At 40.6% G+C, this 20,258-nt stretch overlaps 1 protein-coding gene across 2 annotated transcripts in view; it reads left to right on the top strand.

Annotated features, from left to right (window-relative positions):
• Positions 1-20,258, top strand: part of kmt2a (lysine (K)-specific methyltransferase 2A) — a 161,553-nt gene that overhangs the window by 15,734 nt on the left and 125,561 nt on the right. For both annotated transcript variants that reach the window (XM_073029965.1, XM_073029966.1), the window contains exons 2-3: positions 6,085-6,163; positions 13,228-15,881. In XM_073029965.1, the coding sequence (XP_072886066.1) occupies positions 6,085-6,163; positions 13,228-15,881 (2,733 nt within the window). The remainder of the gene's footprint in view (positions 1-6,084; positions 6,164-13,227; positions 15,882-20,258) is intronic.

Below are 20,258 nucleotides of genomic sequence, written 5' to 3' on the forward strand. Positions count from 1 at the left end.
GGCATGTCATTGAAAACCTTGTTAACCTTCTATAGGTGTGTGGTGGAAAGTATGCTTACTGGCTGTATTACAGCCTGGTATAGGAACACCAATGCCTTTTGAGTGGAAAATCCTACAAAAGGTGGTGGGTTCGGCCCAGTACATCATGGGTAAAACCTTCCCAACCTTTGAGCACATCTACATTAAAATTTGCTGTAGAAAGGCAGCATCCATCGTCAAAGATCCTCATCACCCAGGGCATGATCTTTTCTCACTGCTGCCATCAGATAGAAAGTATAGATGCCTCAGGACTCACCACCAGGTTCAAGAACAGCTACTACCCCTCAACCATCAGGCCCTTGAACAAAAAGGGATAGCTACACTCATTTAAGGACTCTGTTATATTGTTATTTCATGCTTGGTATTTATTGCTATTTATTTATATCTGCATTTGCACAATTTATAGTTAACAGTTCCTGATATTTAAAGTTTACAGTTACTGTTCTATAGATTCGCTAAGTTTGGCCTGACAGACTCTCAGGCGATGTTGCCTGGAAGGACTTTTTGGGGCCCTCAATGGTGGTGAGGGCGGAGGTGTATGGGCAGATGTAGTACTTGACCCTCTCCACTGAACTCCCTCCTGGTACTTATCCTGTGAAGTGAGACAAGTGTAAAGATGTTAGGACTACATTGTAAGTAGCTGATAGGAGGTGTCATACTCTACCCCCTCTGTTCAGGGATAGGTTTTCCAGTTTGACAAAGATGGCTTCTTCAACCCCTCTTTCAAAACACCTGTCCTCCCTGTCCAAAGTATGCACATTGTTATAATCAAAGGAGTGTCCCTTGTCCTTTAGGTGTAGGTATATAGCCGGGTCTTGATCTGAGATGCTGTGCCTCCTATGTTGGGTCATCTGTTTGTGAAGTGGTTGTTTTGTCTCGCCAATATACAGATCCGTGCAGTTCTCATTGCATTGTATAGTATATACAATATTGCTCCGTTTATGTTTGGTGTAGGATCCTTAGGGTGGACGAGTTTCTGTCTAAGTGTGTTTGTAGGTTTCAGAAACACAGGGATTTGGTGTTTGTTGAAAATCCTTCTGAGTTTCTCTGAAACTCAAGCTATATATGGGATGACTGTTTTTCTGTCTGCTTTACCCTTTACTTCTGTTGTGCTGATGTCCTTGCTGGGTTTTGTTGCTGTCTTGATGAAGGGTAGTCATAGAGTAGGGCTAACACCTCAGATCAAGACTATCAACACCTAATGGACAAAGGACACTCCTTTGATAACAATATGCAGATTTTGGACAGGGAGGACAGGTGGTTTGAAAGAGGGGTTAAAGAAGATATCTTTGTCAAACTGGAAAACCCATCCATGAAAAGAGGGGATTGGGGTACAACACCAGCTATCAGCTACTTACAGTGTAGTCGGAACATCTTTAACCTGGCGTCTCTCACACCTCTATTCATGCAGAGATAAGACTAATGATCCTCTCATCGTTATCTCTGACTCCTAATGACCCTTGTGATTACTGTACCTTTAAACAACTCAGAGTTTATAAATCGGAAAACTATCCACTGTAGATTAGAATGGTAGAAACCTTGGATGAGTGGCGAAACGTCTTCTAGACAACACAGGAAGTCCAGTTGCCTTGATTTACTACCTATCGATGTACAATGACCTGGATGACTGAGAACCTTCATAGACTTAATGTGCTTGAAGTGATCAAGTGCATGTGAAGTGACATGGATGTTGGTAGGTATGGATTAAACCAAGAGAGACAAAATGGAATTGGGGCAGGCAGAAACAATGGGCCTACTGCGACAGACAGATTTGTTGATCTTGGTTAGAAGATAGAAACTAGCAGTACTGGGTATGGGAACTATGAGCTAGATTGCAGTGAATGGGAGTTATCCAGAGGAAGTGAGGTTGGTGATGTTGCAGGGTCCTGTTCAAGGGGTGAGTGAGTAGAGGTGCTGCTGTTATGCAGCAGCAAGGCTGAGATTAGTCAGCCATACTACAGCAGCACCCCTTGTCAATAGGTTTGATGGTGAGGTTGGGATTGGTGCAGAGAGTGGAGGGCAGTGTATTCAGGGCTTGAAGTTCGAATAGGAGAGAGCAGTGCTGAAGTCAAGAAGGTTGATGTTTCGTCGGCAGTTAGAGATAAAAATATCCATAATGGACAAAAGGCCAGGGTGGGGTGTCCTACAAGAGAAGGAGGGTTGAAGATTGGAAAAGGGGCCATTGGTGGGGCAGGGGTAATCTTGCCATAGAAGGTGTTTTGGAGACAGGTGACAGAAGAAGAGCTTGGTGTCAGGACAGGCGCGGAAATTTTTGAGGTGCGGCATAGGGACAGAGTACCGAGCATTCTGCCTTGAGAGGGAAGTTTGAGGGAAAACCATGAGAGACATGTTGAGGATTAGAGCTAGAGTCAGGGGAAAGGCAGAGAGGTCAGAGGAAAGTGGGATGGGAGGAAGATTTCATCTTGTAGAGGGTAGTCTGAGATTCTAGTGGTTGGTGGCAAGTAGTTGTGGAAGAACTGGAGCAGTAGGACCCAGCGCAATAAGAAAGGAGGTGATGGGGCTGAGATAGGAGCTGGAGATGGCTGGGGTTGAGATCAGAACCGGAAGTGGTGGAGACTGTGACCTTCTGGAGGCTGAGGTCAAGATACGATCTGGAGGATTCAATCTATCATGTCACAACTTCTTATTTCATATCCCTCCTCTCACCATCTCTTTCCGGCTTCTGCCCCCTTCCTTTCTAGTTTTGAATGGTCTCTGCATGAAATATTGACTTGTTTATTTCCCTCCATAGGTGCAGTATGACTTTTTGAGTTTCTCCTGCATTTTGTGTGTGTGTGTGTGTGTGTGTGTGTGTGTCATTATGTGGATACGACTGGATATGTTTAATTTTGGTTGTTTAGAAATCTAGTCTACAAATTTTGATTCAAGTGCAAAGCTCAAGATCAGTCACTGGATGTGATCTTGCTGTTATAATGATAATTATTTTTGGAGGCCATAGAGCAATGGTCATGGTATACGAAAGCAACCACAAATCTTGGTGACTATGTCCAGAAAATTGCAACGGGCCTACTGAGAGAAGATTCAAGAGTGAAGTAACATACAGAATGTTCTGTCCTCATTTCCTGCAGTTTTGATCTAATTTGTGAATAAGGGTCATTCTAGCCTCAAAAACTCTGAAAGGATGTGAATCTTGGATGAAAGTGAGTGAATAAAAATGAGGCCAAAGCAAAAAAAGGAAACTTGAAGCAGTGCAAACAAAGTCTTGGAGGAACAACCAAAGTGTAAAGTTGACAAACTCTGCAAATACAAAAAATACTGCTGATTATAATATTGAGACACAACTTGTAGAGAACCCTTAAGAGTGAGTTCACATATTGTGGAATCAGTTCAATGTTGGGTGATAGATAGCTTATATAAAGTTCAAAGTACATGTGTCATACAACCGAGATTCATTTTTTTTTGCGGACATACTCAATAGATCCATAATACAATAATAACCATAATGGAATCAATTAAACTGACTATTGAAGTTATCTCCTCTGGTTCCAGAGCCTGATTGTTGAGGAATAATGACTGTTCCTGAACCTGGTGGTTGGGACCTGAGGCTCTTATATCTCCTTCCTGATGACAGCAGTGAAAAGAGAACATGGCCTGGATGGTGAAAATCCTTGACAATGCATGTTGCTTTCTTGCGACAGGACTCTTTGTAAATGTGCTCAGTGGTGGGGAGGGCTTTACCTGTGATGGACTAAGCTATATTCCCTACTTATTGTAGATTTTTCTGTTCAAGGGTATTTGTGTTTCCATACTAGTCCATGATGCAACCTGACAGTATACTCTTCACTGTGCACCTATTGAAGTTTGTCAAAGTTTTATGTGACATGCTGAATTTGCACAAACTTCTAAGAAAGCAAAAGCACTGCTATACCTTCTGAAATGATAAATGCTGAGGAATTTACTGCTGATCCACCTCTGATCTAATGAGGACTGGCTCATAGACTTCCAGTTTCCTCTTCATGAAGTCAATAATCAGCACCTTGGTCTTGCTGTCATTGAGTGTGAGGTTGCTGTGGCACCATTCAGCCAGATTTTCAATCTTCCTCCTATATGCTGATTTATCACCACCTTTGATTATAGGAGTCATAGGAGAGCTTGTACATTTGTAATGTTACATGCAGGACCATTATGGGTCATGCTGCTTATGGTAGATTGATCTGGCTTGCCTGTTTTCTCTCAGATATCTTTAACAGAGGGAAACGTTTAGTTTGTTTTTCAAGTAGGGCAACATCTCCAGAAATGAGTTTTGCAGTCTAATTAGATTGAGACTTGGCAGCTACTGTAAACCAATCTTTTAAATATTGAACTTCTTAACATAAATATAAATATACCTTAAAAATTAACTGTGCACAACGAACTTGGAATTACCTGAAGATATGAAAGATACCATCAAAGAAATTTTGTCCTTGGCAAATTTACTGTATCGATGGCTATAATCAGTTTTTTACGCCTTTTGACTCATTTGCTGACCAGATTCCCACTTGCTTCAAAAAGACAATTATACCAGTACCTAGGAAGAATAATGTGAGCTGCCTTAATGACTCGCCCGGTAGTATTCACATCTACAGTGATGAAATGCTTTGAGAGGTTGGTCATGACTAGACTGAACTCCTGCCTCAGCAAGGACCTGGACCCACTGCAATTTGCCTGTTGCCACAATAGGTCAACGGCAGACACAATCTTAATGGTTCTTCACACTGCCTTGGACCACCTGGGCAATATAAACACCTATGTCAGGATGCTATTCATCGACTATAGCTCAGCATTTAAAACCATCATTCCCACAATCCTGATTGAGAAGTTGCAGAACCTGGGCCTCTGTACCTCCCTCTGCAATTGGATAGTTGACTTCCTAACTGGAAGACCACAGTCTGTGCAGATTGGTGATATCATCTCCTCGCTGACATTCAACACTGGTGTACCTCGGGTGTGTGCTTAGCCCACTGCTGTTCTCTCAATTGTGTGACTAAGCATAGCTGAAATATCATTTATAAATTTGCTGATGATACAACCATTGTTGGTAGACTCTCAGATGGTGATGAGAGGGCGTACAGGAGTGAGATATACCAACTAGTGGAGTGGTGTCACAGCAACAACCTGGCACTCAACGTCAGTAAGATGGAAGAGCTGATTGTGGACTTGAGGAAGGGTAAGACGAAGGAACACATACCAATCCTCAGAGGGATCAGAAACGGAGAGAGCAAGCAGTTTCAAGTTCCTGGGTGTCAAAATCTCTGAGGTTTTAACCTGGTCCCAACATATCGATGCAGTTATAAAGAAGGCCAGACAGTGACTATACTTCATTAGGAGTTTGAAGAGATTTGATATGTCAACAAAAACACTCAAAAACTTCAATAGATGTACCGTGGTGAGCATTCTGTCAGGCTGCATCACTGTTTTGTTTGCCCGGGGTGGGGGGGGGGGGGGTGCTACTGCACAGGACCGGAAGAAGCTGCAGAGATTCATAAATTTAGTCAGCTCCATTTTGGGTACTAGCCTACAAAGTACCCAGGATATTTTCAAGGAGCGGTGTCTCCATTATTAAGGACCCCTAGCACCCAGGGCATGCCCTTTTCTCAGTTACCAACAGGTAGGAGGTACAGAAGCCTGAAGGCACATGCTCAGCAATTCAGAAACACCTCTGCCATCTGATTCCTAAATGGACATTGAACCTGTGAACATTACCTCACTTTTTTAATAAATATTATTTCTGTTTTTGCATGATTTTTAATCTATTAATTATATGTATACTATAATTGATTTACTTTTTTTTTCTTCTATATTATGTTTTGCATTGAACTGCTGCTGCCAAGTTAACAAATTTCACAACACATACCAGTGATGATAAACCTGATTCTGCTTGCTTGCCATGCTTAAATGATGCTGGAGCTTCTGCACTGTTGGCGGTAATTTCATTCTGCCAGACAATTATACAGAAGTTAAAACAAATTATTAAGTTTGATCTAAGAGAAATAAGCTTTTTAAAATGTGCTTTTTTACTACTTTTTGATTATATTTTCCTTTCAGGATGAACAGTTTTTGGGTTTCTGTTCAGATGACAACAGCGTACGAAGCCCTGCAAGGTGTCCCTTCAGATCTCTGCGAGGTAATTGTCAGCCTTTCTGTTTGTAATATCAAAATAATGCATCAAACTTTAAAATTCAACCAGTAAAGCTTCTTTTTTAAGTTAGGTTTAATTTCTAGAGTTTGAGCTACAGTTTATAAATCACCTTTCATTGACCCTGTGATTTCTGCTTGATGCTGATCCTTATTACCCCTGAGTATAACTTCAAAGGCATTAACAGCTTGCATAGGAAATCCAAGTGTCTAGTCATCCCATGGGAACTGGAGAGTCCTACATTTGTATCAAAGTTGAGACCTCATTTGCTATCTTTCTAGCAAATGTTGCCACATTAGCACCTTGATCTAATTGAAGCTGTTATTTTTTTCCCTACGCTAGTTTAGCTGGTTTAATTCTTCGTAGGGAATGTTGCAGCTAAAGTGATTCTACCTTTTAAGAGTTTAATCTTAATGGTATAGTAGAAAGGAATGAATTTCAGTTTTGTAATAGAATAGTAATCTTTTCTTGTCCCTGTGGTATTGTGGCAGGAATATACCAGGAATTGTTCTTTCAGGAATTCTGAAGTTAGTGAAACTAGTAGAGCTTCTGCATATTTGTGCAAACAGTTATAAAGTTCCATCTAAATTTTCATCATTATATTTATCAACTAGATGTATTGAAAATAGCATTTGAATAATTTTGCCATTTATTTAAAAATACTGGGGCTAAACTGTCTAATTTTGGTTAGTTGCACTGTAGATGAGGCATGGTTGATTGAGTGTAAAAAAATGTTTAACTGATTTCTCCAAGTAACCAGCCAACAATAATGCTGGAAGAGGAATTTTTATCATGGTTGGGGCAATGCGCTAGCTTGAAGCTTGCAGATTTTGCTTCTACTGATTATCAAATGCCCTGATTATGCCTTCTAAGATTAAGTCATGAATTGTGAGCCATTTTAAAGCTGTTTAATACCCACTAGACAACCCGTTGGGAAACCCTTTGAGAGAAAGGTAGTGCAGTCTGATGTGATGTGCTTTAGAAATTAAAGAAGAAAAACTCAGTTTATTAAAGAATAAAGACACGTAGCAAGACAAATATAGCTCCTCCTCATTTAATGAAGGACTCTTTTGATGACATTTCTGGTTGATCTGCCACCCTTCAAGAATACTCTTAACGTATTCATTTCTTTTTCCCCGGCTTAAAGCCACATACAGCTGACCATGCTGGAATACCGGTTTCTCCAGATAAATCAACACATTCTCCATGATTTGGCCTTGCGCCTTATGTATAGTCATAGCAAAGCATGACTGTATCAGGAACTGGTTCCACTGAAGAGGAACATCTTCCCCTTCTGATAAATTGAGAGTAATTCTTGGAATTATGACAATGTCATTATTGAACACACCAGTGTTTATCTTTGCTATGATGAGATTGTTGTGCAGTTCTTCCACCATCATTCGCGTTCCATTGCAAAGCCTTGGTGGATCCAAGTTCCTCACTGAAATGATGGGAGATCCCCTCTTCAATTCCAGTTTATGTGGCGGCAATCCAGAGAGTTCTACCGAATCAGGGAATTCTGTTGGAAAATGAGTGGCGTTAGCTCCTTCACTTACGGCATTGAAGGAACAGTATTCTTTCATGATTCCAGGGAAGCATCTAATGCATGTGAAGTTTATTTTTCGCATAATTTCATTGAGAGAAACCAAGATAGAATTCCTCGAGAACAGTTCTGCAGGATTGTTGAATGTTGGGTAGATGAAATCAATGCATTCTTCCATAGTTTTTGCTGGGAGAATCATATCTTCAGGTAATTTGATTTCATCGTTTTCAGTTTTCTCAATCTTATCTTCTCCAACATCCAATAAGAACTCAGAATATTGTCCTTCTCCTTCACTCAATCGCATGTTTCTCTTCAATTGAAACTTGATGAAACTTCTCCATAAGTAGGATTTTTTATGCATGAATTCTCCACATCAGCATCATTTCCACGTTTCACAGCTGGTAGAAGCTGACAGAAATCGCCTCAGCAAATGGTTAAAATATCCCTGAAGGCCTCATTCTTGCTGCATACATCACAAGGGGTCCGGTCCACGGCTTCGAAGCTCTCCCTCCTAATCATGGGGCACTCATCCCAGACAATAAGCCTTGTATTTTGGAGTAAATTTGCAGTATTGGTGTTTTTAATCGATGTTACAAAGGGCATCTTCATTGACTTTGTGGGGTATTTTGAATCTTGAATGCGCTGTCCTACCACCAGGCATCAATGTTGCTGCAATACCTGATGATGCTACAGCAATAGCAACACCAACATCTCCCCTAACTTTAGCGAGGATCAAGTTGATGATAAATGTCTTACCCGTTCCTCTTGGTGCATCAATAAAAATCAATGAAGAGAGATTCCTTTCCAAGCTGTCGCACACATATTCATATACTTCTCTTTGCTCATTATTTAATAGGGGCTCCTTCTGTGAAACAAATTCCTGCTGTTCGTCTCTGTTGTATTGCAGTTCACGCAATAATTCCAAATTGCTAGCACTTTGAGTAATTGTAGCGTTTTTTGGTGTTGGCAAGTTATATTCTTCCAGTGTTCTGCCCAAGTTCTCAAGTTTCTCTTGGAAATACAGAAGAGCTTGTCCACGATGCCTCTCATTGATAATGATATTAGGATCATTGATAGTTCTCCTTTCCATTTGTAAGAAATTTTCAGACATTACATTCTTGAACGGGTTCCATAATTGCTGTGGATTGTTGATTTCAGTGTTTGTTAGCAAGACAACAAACAAATCTCTCATTGCTCTGGGCGTTCTTGTTTTCTCTGCTTCTTCCATAGTTTGCTGCCAATGATCGTCAGTTTGCAACAATCCTCTCTCTCTGCAGACGTCTTTGAATGATGGAATGGTATCTCCATCACGTGTTTTCAATGATTCGAAAGATACTGGTCCCTTTATGTGATGAAGAAGTCGTCTGAAATAGTAGAGGTCACCACTTCGTGGAGAAACAGTATACACTCGACCCAGAACATTTGTTTCAAAAGTCCCGGAGAACTCCACTCTTTTCCCCATTCTCCTTCTTTCACATCTCTTATTAGTCCAAGTGTAGAATCTGGGACTATCTGCATAGTACAGGGTTCTTGCAAATGGATCGCAAGAGCAAAGATCCATGAGTTCTGTTAAAGTGGTTCTTGCCATATCATTATTCAGTTGTATCTCGAAAGAGTACTTGATGCTGTTGGGGAAGGTGCACTTGAAGGCAAACAATGGCTGGTTCCCTCTCGTGAATTGGAAATCCAAGTATCAATCCAACAGCTTCAGAGGGCCTGATATATCTGCCTGTCAAATACTGTGTGATTTAGTCTTCTCTATTCACTGCAAAAATTGCCCGATCACTCAAAGGTGGAATCGGCGCTGTGAGCATCGTGAGGCGCTGCTGAGGCTGGCCATGCGCATGCGTCGTGGTGTCGCGTCGCAGTTTCCATCATGGCTGACATCGGCTCTCGGGTCAAAACGGGGCAGTTGATTTTGGTGAATGAACAATTTTATACAAATATATAACCCTGAATTTTGCCTGCATTCTGTAAGTTAGCGCATTTTAAGTCGATTTAGCCAAAAATAGTGCCGCTGTAATGCTCCGTTTGCGCTAACTGTAGGTCACAAACAGACAGACAGAGCATGAGAGTTTTAGTATTATATAGATTATTCAGGGTTATCAATGTTGGAAGTAGGTGTACGCATGAGGACCTTTTTATAAAGCCAACTTTTTATCAGGCCAGCTGAAAAATGTTGCTTGTATTATCAGGACAGTTAAAATCCAAGGTGTTAAATGATTAAAGTTCAAGGAATTAGGGGGTACTGATATATTAGATGAGGATCTAAGACTAGGAGGTAAAGGTTAAATTATGCATAGAGGGGCAAAAGATTAATATTTCTGGTCTATACCTGAATATTGTCTAATAAGAGGCTCTCCATTGGTCAAGGTGAACCAAAGATGTTATGTCCTAATTGTGTTGTACTCAAGCAATACGATATGGAGAGTAGGCCATTGTCTGTGTAGCAGGCTACCCCTCTCCACACAGCTGATGAATCCAAAGGAACAGCAGAGTCTGATAAGAGTTTGGCACCAGTGGCGTTGCAGGAGTTGCCAGTCAGTGTGGGACTGCCTTAGGGACTCCAGCTTACTCTATATATTTTCAGATATTGATAATCTGAAATTGGTGAACCTGTATTAAAATAAAAACATAATTACTCTCTATAAAAGGAGCCTATATGCCCCACCTTCTATAGGCTTTCTTTACGATCAGTCAGTTTTATGCCCCAGTTCTACTTTAGTGTATGTACAATTTTCCGTTTTTCTGCCTAAATTAGAACATTTGTGCTCACTTTGAAAGGCTAATTGTATGTTACATAGGAAAATAGATTTTGAACAGCGAGTAGTTAGTATGAGAGTGAGTTAGAATGGTAGCTTCTGTAAAATAACACACGACTAGAGATATTCACTTTTTCATCTCTATAGGATCTGCCCTATTTTTTTAGTATCTCCAGCAATGTTAAATAGTCTAGCATAATCTGTTTTTCCTGTGTACTTTCCCATCGATCTTGACCTTTGCCCTGATGATATAGTGTTTAGACACAGGTGTGTTTTCATGTCCAGAATTACCTTTTCATCATTCTGATATCATGTCAGTGTTTGAGATAGCTAAACTGCAATAGCATTGTAGTTATAAATGAGTTCCATCTATCAACTGAACAGAAGGACTTTGCATCTTTGCCAATCTCTTTCAAAACTTGTCCAGTCCCATTATGATCTTTAACCAGAAAACAATTTTTTTGAGCCACTGATTCGTTCATTTTCCTGAAATTTCTTGTTATGTTTCACTGTTTTATTTTATTTCTATCCTTAAAATTTGATAGGATTGTTTTCTGCAATACTGTAAATGCATAAATTAATTGTAGGCAGTTACTGGACAAATAGTGCAAATTAAGTGTCTTGGAATTGTAGGCTCTGATTTAATCCGTGAACTCGTGTAGCTTTTGATCCGTAATGTCTTTGAATTCCATTATGCTTGTTTGTTTACCTTGTAGTTGCCTTGTTGAAAGTCAGTAACCAGAGGCATGGACAGGGTTTTCATGATGCTGTTACCTTAGAGCTAGGTAACCTAATGCAATGTACCACAAGACACTGTTACCTTGAGGTAAACAGAAATTAATGGGTGTGTGAATTTGAGTTTTCTACATGGCACACAAGAGTTTTGATTTGTGTACGCAGATGGATCATGAAAACATCTTGCTGCCACCCACAGGCCAATCTAGGACCCTCCTGTCACTAAAGTAACATAATTCAAGTTGTAATATTGGAATTTAAAAAATTATCAATAATTACCATCTCCACTGACTTTCAGTGGCCACCTTTTCTGCTTCAATTTATTTATCTAAGCATGATAGGTTAAATTGTTTCTGCTCAATTCCGATTACTGACTCAGCTTGGCTGGGCCTTGCTTCTGATTTTGGGGATGTACAGGACTGGTGTTGGTGTTTGCATTTGCACTGATTTGCAAGCTTCATTGTATTTTCAGCGTTGCTGTACTTATGGTCTTAGAAAATAAGACATGCAGAATTAGGTAATTTGGCTCATCAACTTAGCTCAACTATTCCATCATGGCTGATTTATTATCCCTCTTAACCTCATTCTCCTGCCTTCCCTTCGTACGTTAGACACCCTGACTATTCAAGAACCTATCACCCTCCACTTTAAATATATCCAATGACTTGGCATCCACAGCCATCTGTAGCAATGAATTTCACAGATTCACCACCCTTTGCCTAAAGAAATTCCCACTCATCTCTGTTCTAAAGGGACATCTCCCTTTTCTGAGGCTGTGCCCTCTGGTTCTACACTTGCCCACTATAGGAAACATCCTCTCCATAGCCAACTGAATCTTGGCCTTTCAGTATTCAATAGGTTTCAATGAGATCTCCCCTCACTATTCTAAACTCCAGCGAGTACAGGCCCAGAGCCATCAAATGCTCCTAATACATCAACCCTTTCATTCCCGGAATCATTCTCGTGAACTTTCTCTGGATCCTTTCCAATGCCAGTGCACGTTTTCTTAGATAAGGAGCCCAAAACTGCTCACAGTACTCCAAGTGCTGTCTGGCCAATTCTCTATAAAGCCTCAGTATTATATCCTTGCTTTTATATTCTAGTCCTCTCACAATGAATGCTAACATTGCATTCAACTTCCTTACCACAAATTCAACCTGCAAGTTAACCTTTAGGGAATCCTGCAAGAGGACTCCCAAGTCCCTTTGCATCTTAGACTTTTGAATTTCCTCCTGTTTAGAAAATAGTTTATGCCATTAATCCTTCTACCAAAGTACATGACTATACACTTCCCTACACAATATTCCTTCTGCCACTTCTTTGCCCATTCTCCTAACCAAGTCCTTCTGCAGACTCCCTGCTTCCTCAACACTACAATTCCGTCATCCAAATCATTGACATATAATGAGAAAAGAAGGGGTCCCAACACAGACCCCTGCAGAACACCATTTATCACCAGCAGCCAATCAGAAAATACTCTCTTTATTCCCACTCAGTACTTCCTGCCAGTCAGCCAATCTTCTATCCATGGTAGTATCTTTCCTGTAATACCATGAGCTCTTGTTAGACAGCCTCATGTGCGGCACCTTGTCAGAAGCCTTCTGATAATCCAAGTAAACAGCATCCACTGACTCTCCTTCATCTATGCTGTCTGTTATTTCCTCAAAGAATTCCAACAGGTTTGTCAGGCAAGATTTCCCCTTAAGGAAACCATGCTGACTTTGGCCTATTTTATCATGTGTTTCCAAGTCAGACTTCCAAGCCCATAATTTCCTTTCTTTCTGCCTCCCTCCCTTCTTAAAGAGTGGAGTGACATTTGCAATTCTCCAGTCATCCGGAACCTAGAGTCTTCCAGAGTCTAGTGATTCTTGAAAGATCACTATGAATGCCTCCACAATCTCTTTGACTAGTTCTTTCAGAGCTTTGATATTTGTAGATAAAAGTATTAATATTGAATAGATGCAATGGTTGTTTTTTCATTATTTCTAATTAACAATACCTTTAATTTATAGTTGAATCTCCTCAAAGGAAGCTTCGAGGAAGACAACGGACATTTTCTTCACAAAGTTCGGATGTGTTATCAGATTCGTCCTCTGCATTGTCGCCTCCGAACAAGCTTGAGTCGAAGCCTGTTGAAAAAGAAAAGAAGCAAGAATTGAATAGCAGCGAGAGGAAGAGAGGTCGGCCTCCAGTGTTAACCAATCCAAAGCTTCATATCACAGAAGACAAGAAAGAAGCATCCAATGGGAAAACGGAGAAACAAAAAAATGAAAAAGAAAAGAAAGTGAAGAAGAAGCCAGCATTATTGCAGCAGGTGACAAAAATAAAGAAACTAAGAGTCGTCAAATTGTCACCTTTGCAGTCCAAATTAAAAAAAGCTAAACTACAGATTAATAGCAATGTGGGAAAGATTGAACGGAAGAGGGGGAGACCACCTTCTTCAGAGCGATTGAAGACTATTCCAAAACTCCTTGTTCCAGCACAAACCAAGAAACAAAAAAGCCTACGTAAGGAGAAAGATGGAACACCAATACAGAAATCATCTGTGACAAAAGAGATGAAGTCTGCTGTCAGACAGAGACCCCGGAGGATAACCAAACCAGTTAGAGTTGTTCCTGTCACAAAAAGGACTGATGCAGCTATTGCAAAACAACTTTTGCAGAGAGCTAAAAAAGGAGCTCAGAAGCGCATGGCTTCACCTCAACTGAAAAATATTCGTCAGTTTATCATGCCAGTTATCAGTGCCATTTCTTCAAGGATAATCAAAACTCCAAAAAGATTTATTGAAGATGATAGCTATGTACCTCCTATCAAAGCTCCACGCCTAGAGTCAACTCCAACTAGTCGGTTCAGCTCGGTATCTTGTGGGTCGAGCGAGAAATCCAGTGCTGTTTCACAGCATTCTTCACAAATGTCTTCTGATTCTTCAAGATCAAGTAGCCCCAGTGTTACCTCCACTGATTCACAGGTGTCTGATGAATTGCAGACTCTTTCTGAAGTAACAACTCAAACAACTGATTTGCACAGTTGCTTAAATGCCTCACAGTCCAATGAACCAGGAGGCACAGATAAAAAGGGTCACAGATTTCCAATGCCAGAAAGAAGCAATGCTACAACAAGCAAGAAATTGCCAACTTCTTCACCACAGCCAACGTCCTCCTCTCCTCCACCACCTCTGCTTTCTCCTCCTCCCCCACTGCAACAAACTTCAAACATATCCGATCATTCTCCCTGGCTGATGCCTCCAACCATACCATTTATTTCCCCACCAACAGGCCTTCCAGAAAAACGGAAGTCTATCTTAAGAGAGCCAACATTCAAGTGGACATCTCTCAAAAACTTGAGGCCAGAATCGCATCAGTATTTCTCCTCAGCAAAGTATGCCAAAGAAGGACTTATTCGCAAGCCAATATTCGATAACTTCATAACATCGCCCCTAACTCCTGAAGATGTTGGCTTGTCATCCAGGTTTCATTCATCTTCCAGTTCAACACCACCTCGATTTTTCTCTTCTCTTCATCCTACTTCTAGGTTTGATACTCATAAGAGAAGTCCTCTGCTTCGTGCTCCACGATTTACTCCTAGTGAAGCCCACTCCAGGATTTTTGAGTCTGTTACTGTATCACCACGCAATCTGATTCGATCTTCAGTTTCTGTCTCGGGTAAAGGGCATTCTTCCAAAAGGAAGAACAGAGAGTTGCATATATCAAGCCGTATTGATCCAAAATCTCCTTCACACTCCATGAGAACCAGAAGTGGAAGACTGATTTCTGCAGATCTATCACCAATAACTCCACAGACTCCTATAACATCCTCATCTCCTGTAAGCAGCATTCTAACTGGTGCCTTAACTCCCCCTCTTGGTGGTTTGGTGCAGTCCGAAGGAGCAACAAAAGATAAAGATGGTAGAGTAAAACTTGTAGCTCGACAAACCAGCACTCCAGGGGACAGCTTCTCTGCAGAGTCGGCAAGTCCAACATCTCCATTGTTTCCATCACTAACACCCAGTACCCAAAAAGACAAGGGCAAAAGCAAGGACAAGCAAACTGAAGAAATAATCAAAGAGAGAGATTTTGAGAAAGGATCAGAGAAAGACAGAGAAAGAGATAAGGAAAAGGAAAATAAACGAGAAACAAGGAAGGAAAAGAAGTTGCAGAATAAAGGGACTGAGCCTCAGAGTCCCGCACCATTGTTCCTTTTCCCAGTTGCAGTGGAAGAAGAACGAACTGTTGTAGAGGATGTGGCTGCTTCATCTTCAATAAAAAAAGTTTCAGGAAGAGCAAAAAGGACAAGTTCAACTGATAAAGGTTCAGGGGTTTTGGGAGATGGTCTTTCCTCAACACACTCTGATGGGAAGAATAAAAGTACAAAGAAAGGCAGATTGGGAGCTGAAGAAATAGTGCCGGTAACTGGTGGGACAGAAAGCAGTACAGCTGCATCCATTAGCAATAAAGACAAGCCTCCTCGACATTCTTCAATAACCTCTATGTTCTCATCTGGCACTCTGAAGCATTCTGCACCCGCTATTAGTAGCATGCTAGCGCAAGCAGACAAAATGCCAACAACTGATAAACGAGTGGCAAACCTTTTAAGAAAGGCTAAAGCACAGCTTTGCAAGATTGAAAAGAACAAGTCATTAAAAATTGCTAACCCAACAAGATCTCAGGTACTTTGTTTTCTTTATGTTTAGATTTAAAGATCTGTTTGTCTCTGAGCTAACAGTGGTTTCAGAAAATAGTAATATTTTACTGTTAAAGTACTGCATTTAACTTTTGAGTTGCTCAATCTTGTATTGTTACCTTTATTATTTACTTCAGTAATCCTTCAGTAAAACATTTAGGAGTTCTATTATTCTTCTAAGTCAAAACTTTTACCAGTCGGTTTCACTCTATTTCAGATTGTACATTATTTGCGCAATCATTTGATATGATAGTGAACAATTTATTTAAGAAAACTTATAAAGAAAGCTATTATACCTTCTTCACCCTTTACTATTTCTTTACTATTTACCTTTCATTGCACTTTGTCAGTGTCAATGATATTTGTACTGTGCTAAAGAATTGATTGCTTTAACTGAAGCATTATACAGAAATTGCTACCACTCTGAAGTATGTTAATATAGGAGAGTGTGTTGTGTAATACAATATTTCTTGGTGACTGTATTTGAAGAAATATTCACCTTTTGTATCATGGAAATTTTATTGTCACGTAGTTTTGAGAAGCATTCACATGTAGGGGGCGGGAGGATAGTGTGAAGTGAGTATTGGGTTGCAGTTATATTATGAAGATTTTAAAACTTCATTATAGAAGGAATATTGAAGTCATAAAAGAATGGATCTGTTAAATCATTGAGATGAAGCTACTCATTGGAAAACCTTAAAAGGGATGTTTTGAAGTGCTGTAAATCATGTCAGTGAGATAGAGAAAACCAGAGGACTTAATGGATAAATGATTTTAAAATTGTGAAAGATTTTGATATGAAGAACAGAAACAAATGACCTCTGGCTGGCAAGTTGGTGATGATTGATCATCAGTGCAAAATTATCAACAAGGGCAAGAGTTTGGAAACATGTTATATGCAAGAAAGAGAATATGCTGATCAAGGAGACTTTGTTACAAATTTGAATACAAGAACATTGCTTTTTATTAAGGGGAAATTGACAAATATTTGAAATAGAAGAAATTGCATTGCTATGAGGAGAATATCAAACCAAGGCTGAGTTTCAGATTTCTGTAGCATGTATAGTTATGTCTGATCAGATGTTTTCCACTTTGGATTCAGAATTGGCTTGAGCTTGAGTACTCAATGGGACTTATTCTGGTTCGAAGTCTGTGGCTGATGGTGTTCTACAGGGATCCTTACTGGGACCTGTGCTATTTGTGATGTATATAAATGACCTGGATGAAAACATAGACGGGTGGATTAGTAAGTTTACAGACGATAAGGAGATTGGTGGTGTTGTGGATAGCATGGAAGACTGGCAAAGGAGACAGCGGGATATAGATCAGTTGGAGATGTGGGTGGAGAAATGGGGGATGGAGTTTAATCCAGCCCAATGTAAAGTGCTACACTTTAGGAGGTCAAATGTAAGGGGACAGTACACTGTATTGGCAAGATCCTTAAGTGTTGATGAGCAGAAGGATCTTGGAATCCATACACTGTCAGCGCAGGTTGAAAGGGTGATAAACAAGGCAAATGAAATACATGCATTTATTAATTGAGGCATTGAGTTCAAGAGCCAGGAAGTTATGTTGCAGCTTTATAAAATTCTTAAGGCTGTATCTGGAGTATTGCATGGAGGCTTTGGAGAGGGTGCAGAAGAGGTTTCCCAGGATGCTATATGAAGAGGTTAGACAGATTTGGGTTGCTTTCACTGGAGTAACAGAGGCTGAGGGGAGAGCTGGTAGAGATTTATAAGATCATAAGAAGCATAGAGGAGACAGCTAGTATCTTTTTCCTAAGGTTGAAATGACAAATACTTGACAAATACAAGAAGGCACACTTTTAAGTTGAGATGGGGTAAACACAGGTTGATGAGTGCCTAGAATGGACTGCCTGGGGTGGTAGAATGGGCAAATATGATGGCAAGAGTTCTGAGATAGGCACATAAATGTGCAAGAAAAAGAATATGGCCATTGTGCAGGCAAAAGTGATTAGTTTAGTCAGCATTTTATTACTGATTTAATTTGTTCAGCACAACATTGTGAGCCAAGGGGTTTGTTCCTATGCTGTGCTGTACTATTCTCTGTTCTATATATTTCTTTAGGGAAAGTGCTACCTTGCCTTTAAAAAATAAAGTTACTAAAATAAATTGCTTGGTTCGTAAAAGTCAAGGAAAAATAATTCAAACTGGTGAAAACAAGAGTGTTAAATGTAAATGATGCTTATAGATGAAGAGTTTGGCTATTTTCCCCCCTAGATACTGTAACTCCTTTCAGTTTTGGGGGTACAACTAGCAAAACAGTGCACAACTTAAAGGTCATACACATGTTCCTCTCTTTATCAAGATTAAAATCTGGGAAGAGGCCTATCAGGTGTGGTAGTCAAAGAGTTTAACATCATATTGTGCCTGTGCCAACTGCTTCATGACTGTTGAAATTGCTATTTGTTCCATCAGGAAACTGTACCCTAATATTATTCAGTTGTTAGACCCATGCCTATTGTTGTATACCTCTGTGTAAAGATTGATGTTTACCCGGACCAAAATCTGAAATGGAGTGTGGTGCGAAAGTGTTAGGCACATATATAGTGAGAGTGCCTAAGACTTTTGCTCAGTATTGTATTTGTCAGCGAGGCGTGGAGATCAAGTTTACAAAGTTAGTGGGAGCAAAGGATGTTGAGAATGGTGAGGATGGAGTGCTGCAGGAGGGGTGTGGGACAGGTGGTGGAGGGGTGGGGGATGGTGCTCTGACACATCCAGCCCTGAGACACCAGGCAAGGTCATTTGTTTCCAAACATTTGGTTTATTGATTATTACAAAATGTGTCTCTGGTACTTCCTGCTCCCTCCCCTCACCTTTTCCCAAACATGATTCCCCTCTCACTGCCCCATTCCCATTCTCATTCTCAGTCCACAATAGAGACCCAGACCAGAATCAGCTTTATCATCACTCACATATGTCATGAAATTTGTTTTGAAGCAGTAGTGCAGTCCAATACATAAAATTACTGCAGTACTGTGCAAAAGTCTTGGGCTTTTTCAGAATCAGTCCTGTGTCTGGGAGATGGAATTCAACTCAGACGAGAGTGAAGTAATGAATTTTGGTTAGCCTAGTCCAGGCCAGATGTCTACACTAAATAGAGGCCCATGCTAGCTCTCAGGAGAAAACCCATACTCCCTTTAATTTCTCTGTTCCCTGCAGCCAAAGTGCTATTGAGGGAGGGCAGCGTAGGTTCACAAGGTTAATTCCCGGAATGGCGGGACTGTCATATGTTGAAAGATTGGAGCGACTGGGCTTGTTTACACTGGAATTTAGAAGGATGAGAGGGGATCTGATTGAAACATGTAAGATTATTAAGGGATTGGACATGCTGGAGGCAGGAAGCATGTTCCCGCTGATGGGTGAGTCCAGAACTAGAGGCCACAGTTTAAGAATAAGGGGTAGGCCATTTAGAACAGAGATGCGGAAAAACTTTTTCACCCAGAGAGTGGTGGATATGTGGAATGCTCTGCCCCAGAAGGCAGTGGAGGCCAAGTCTCTGGATGCATTCAAGAGAGAGTTAGATAGAGCTCATAGATAGCGGGGTCAAGAGATATGGGGAGAGGGCAGGAACGGGGTACTGATTGTGTATGATCAGCCATGATCACAGTGAATGGCGGTGCTGGCTAGAAGTGCCGAATGGCCTACTCCTGCACCTACTGTCTATTGTCTATTAAAATCTTTATCCTGACAAACTCATCTGGGTGCACTGTTAGTAATTGTATATCCCATTCAGCAGTCCCATACATTACTTCTTTGTCATTCCATCATGGCTGATTTATTATCTTTCTCCCCATAACCTTTGATGCCCTTACTCATCAAAAACCTATCAACCTTCACTTTAAATATACTCAATGACTTAGCCTGCATGGTCATCTGTGGCAGTGACAGATTCACCACCCTCTGGCTAACGAAATTCTTCCTCATCTCTGTTCTAAATGGACATCCTTCTATTCTGAGGTGGAGCCCTCTGGACAAATACTTACTATAGGAAACATCCTCTCTACATCTACTCTACTGAGACCTTTCAATATCTGATAGGTTTCAATGAGATCTCCCCTCATTCTTCTAAACTCTAGTGAGTACAGGCCCAGAGACATCAAATGCTAACCCTTTTATTCCTGGCATCATTCTCGTGAACCTCGAATGCTATCAGTCCTTTTTTAGATAAGGGTACCAAAACTGCTCACAATACTCCAAGTGCTGTCTGACCAATGACTTATAAAGCCTCAGCATTACATCCTTTTATATTCTAGTTCTTTTGAAATGAATGCTAACATTGCATTTACCTTCCTTATCACTGAATCAACCCGCAAGTTAACACTTAGGGAATCTTGCACAAG

The sequence above is a fragment of the Hemitrygon akajei genome, chromosome 26 (genome assembly GCF_048418815.1).
Source record: "Hemitrygon akajei chromosome 26, sHemAka1.3, whole genome shotgun sequence".
In the NCBI taxonomy this organism is placed as follows: domain Eukaryota; kingdom Metazoa; phylum Chordata; class Chondrichthyes; order Myliobatiformes; family Dasyatidae; genus Hemitrygon; species Hemitrygon akajei.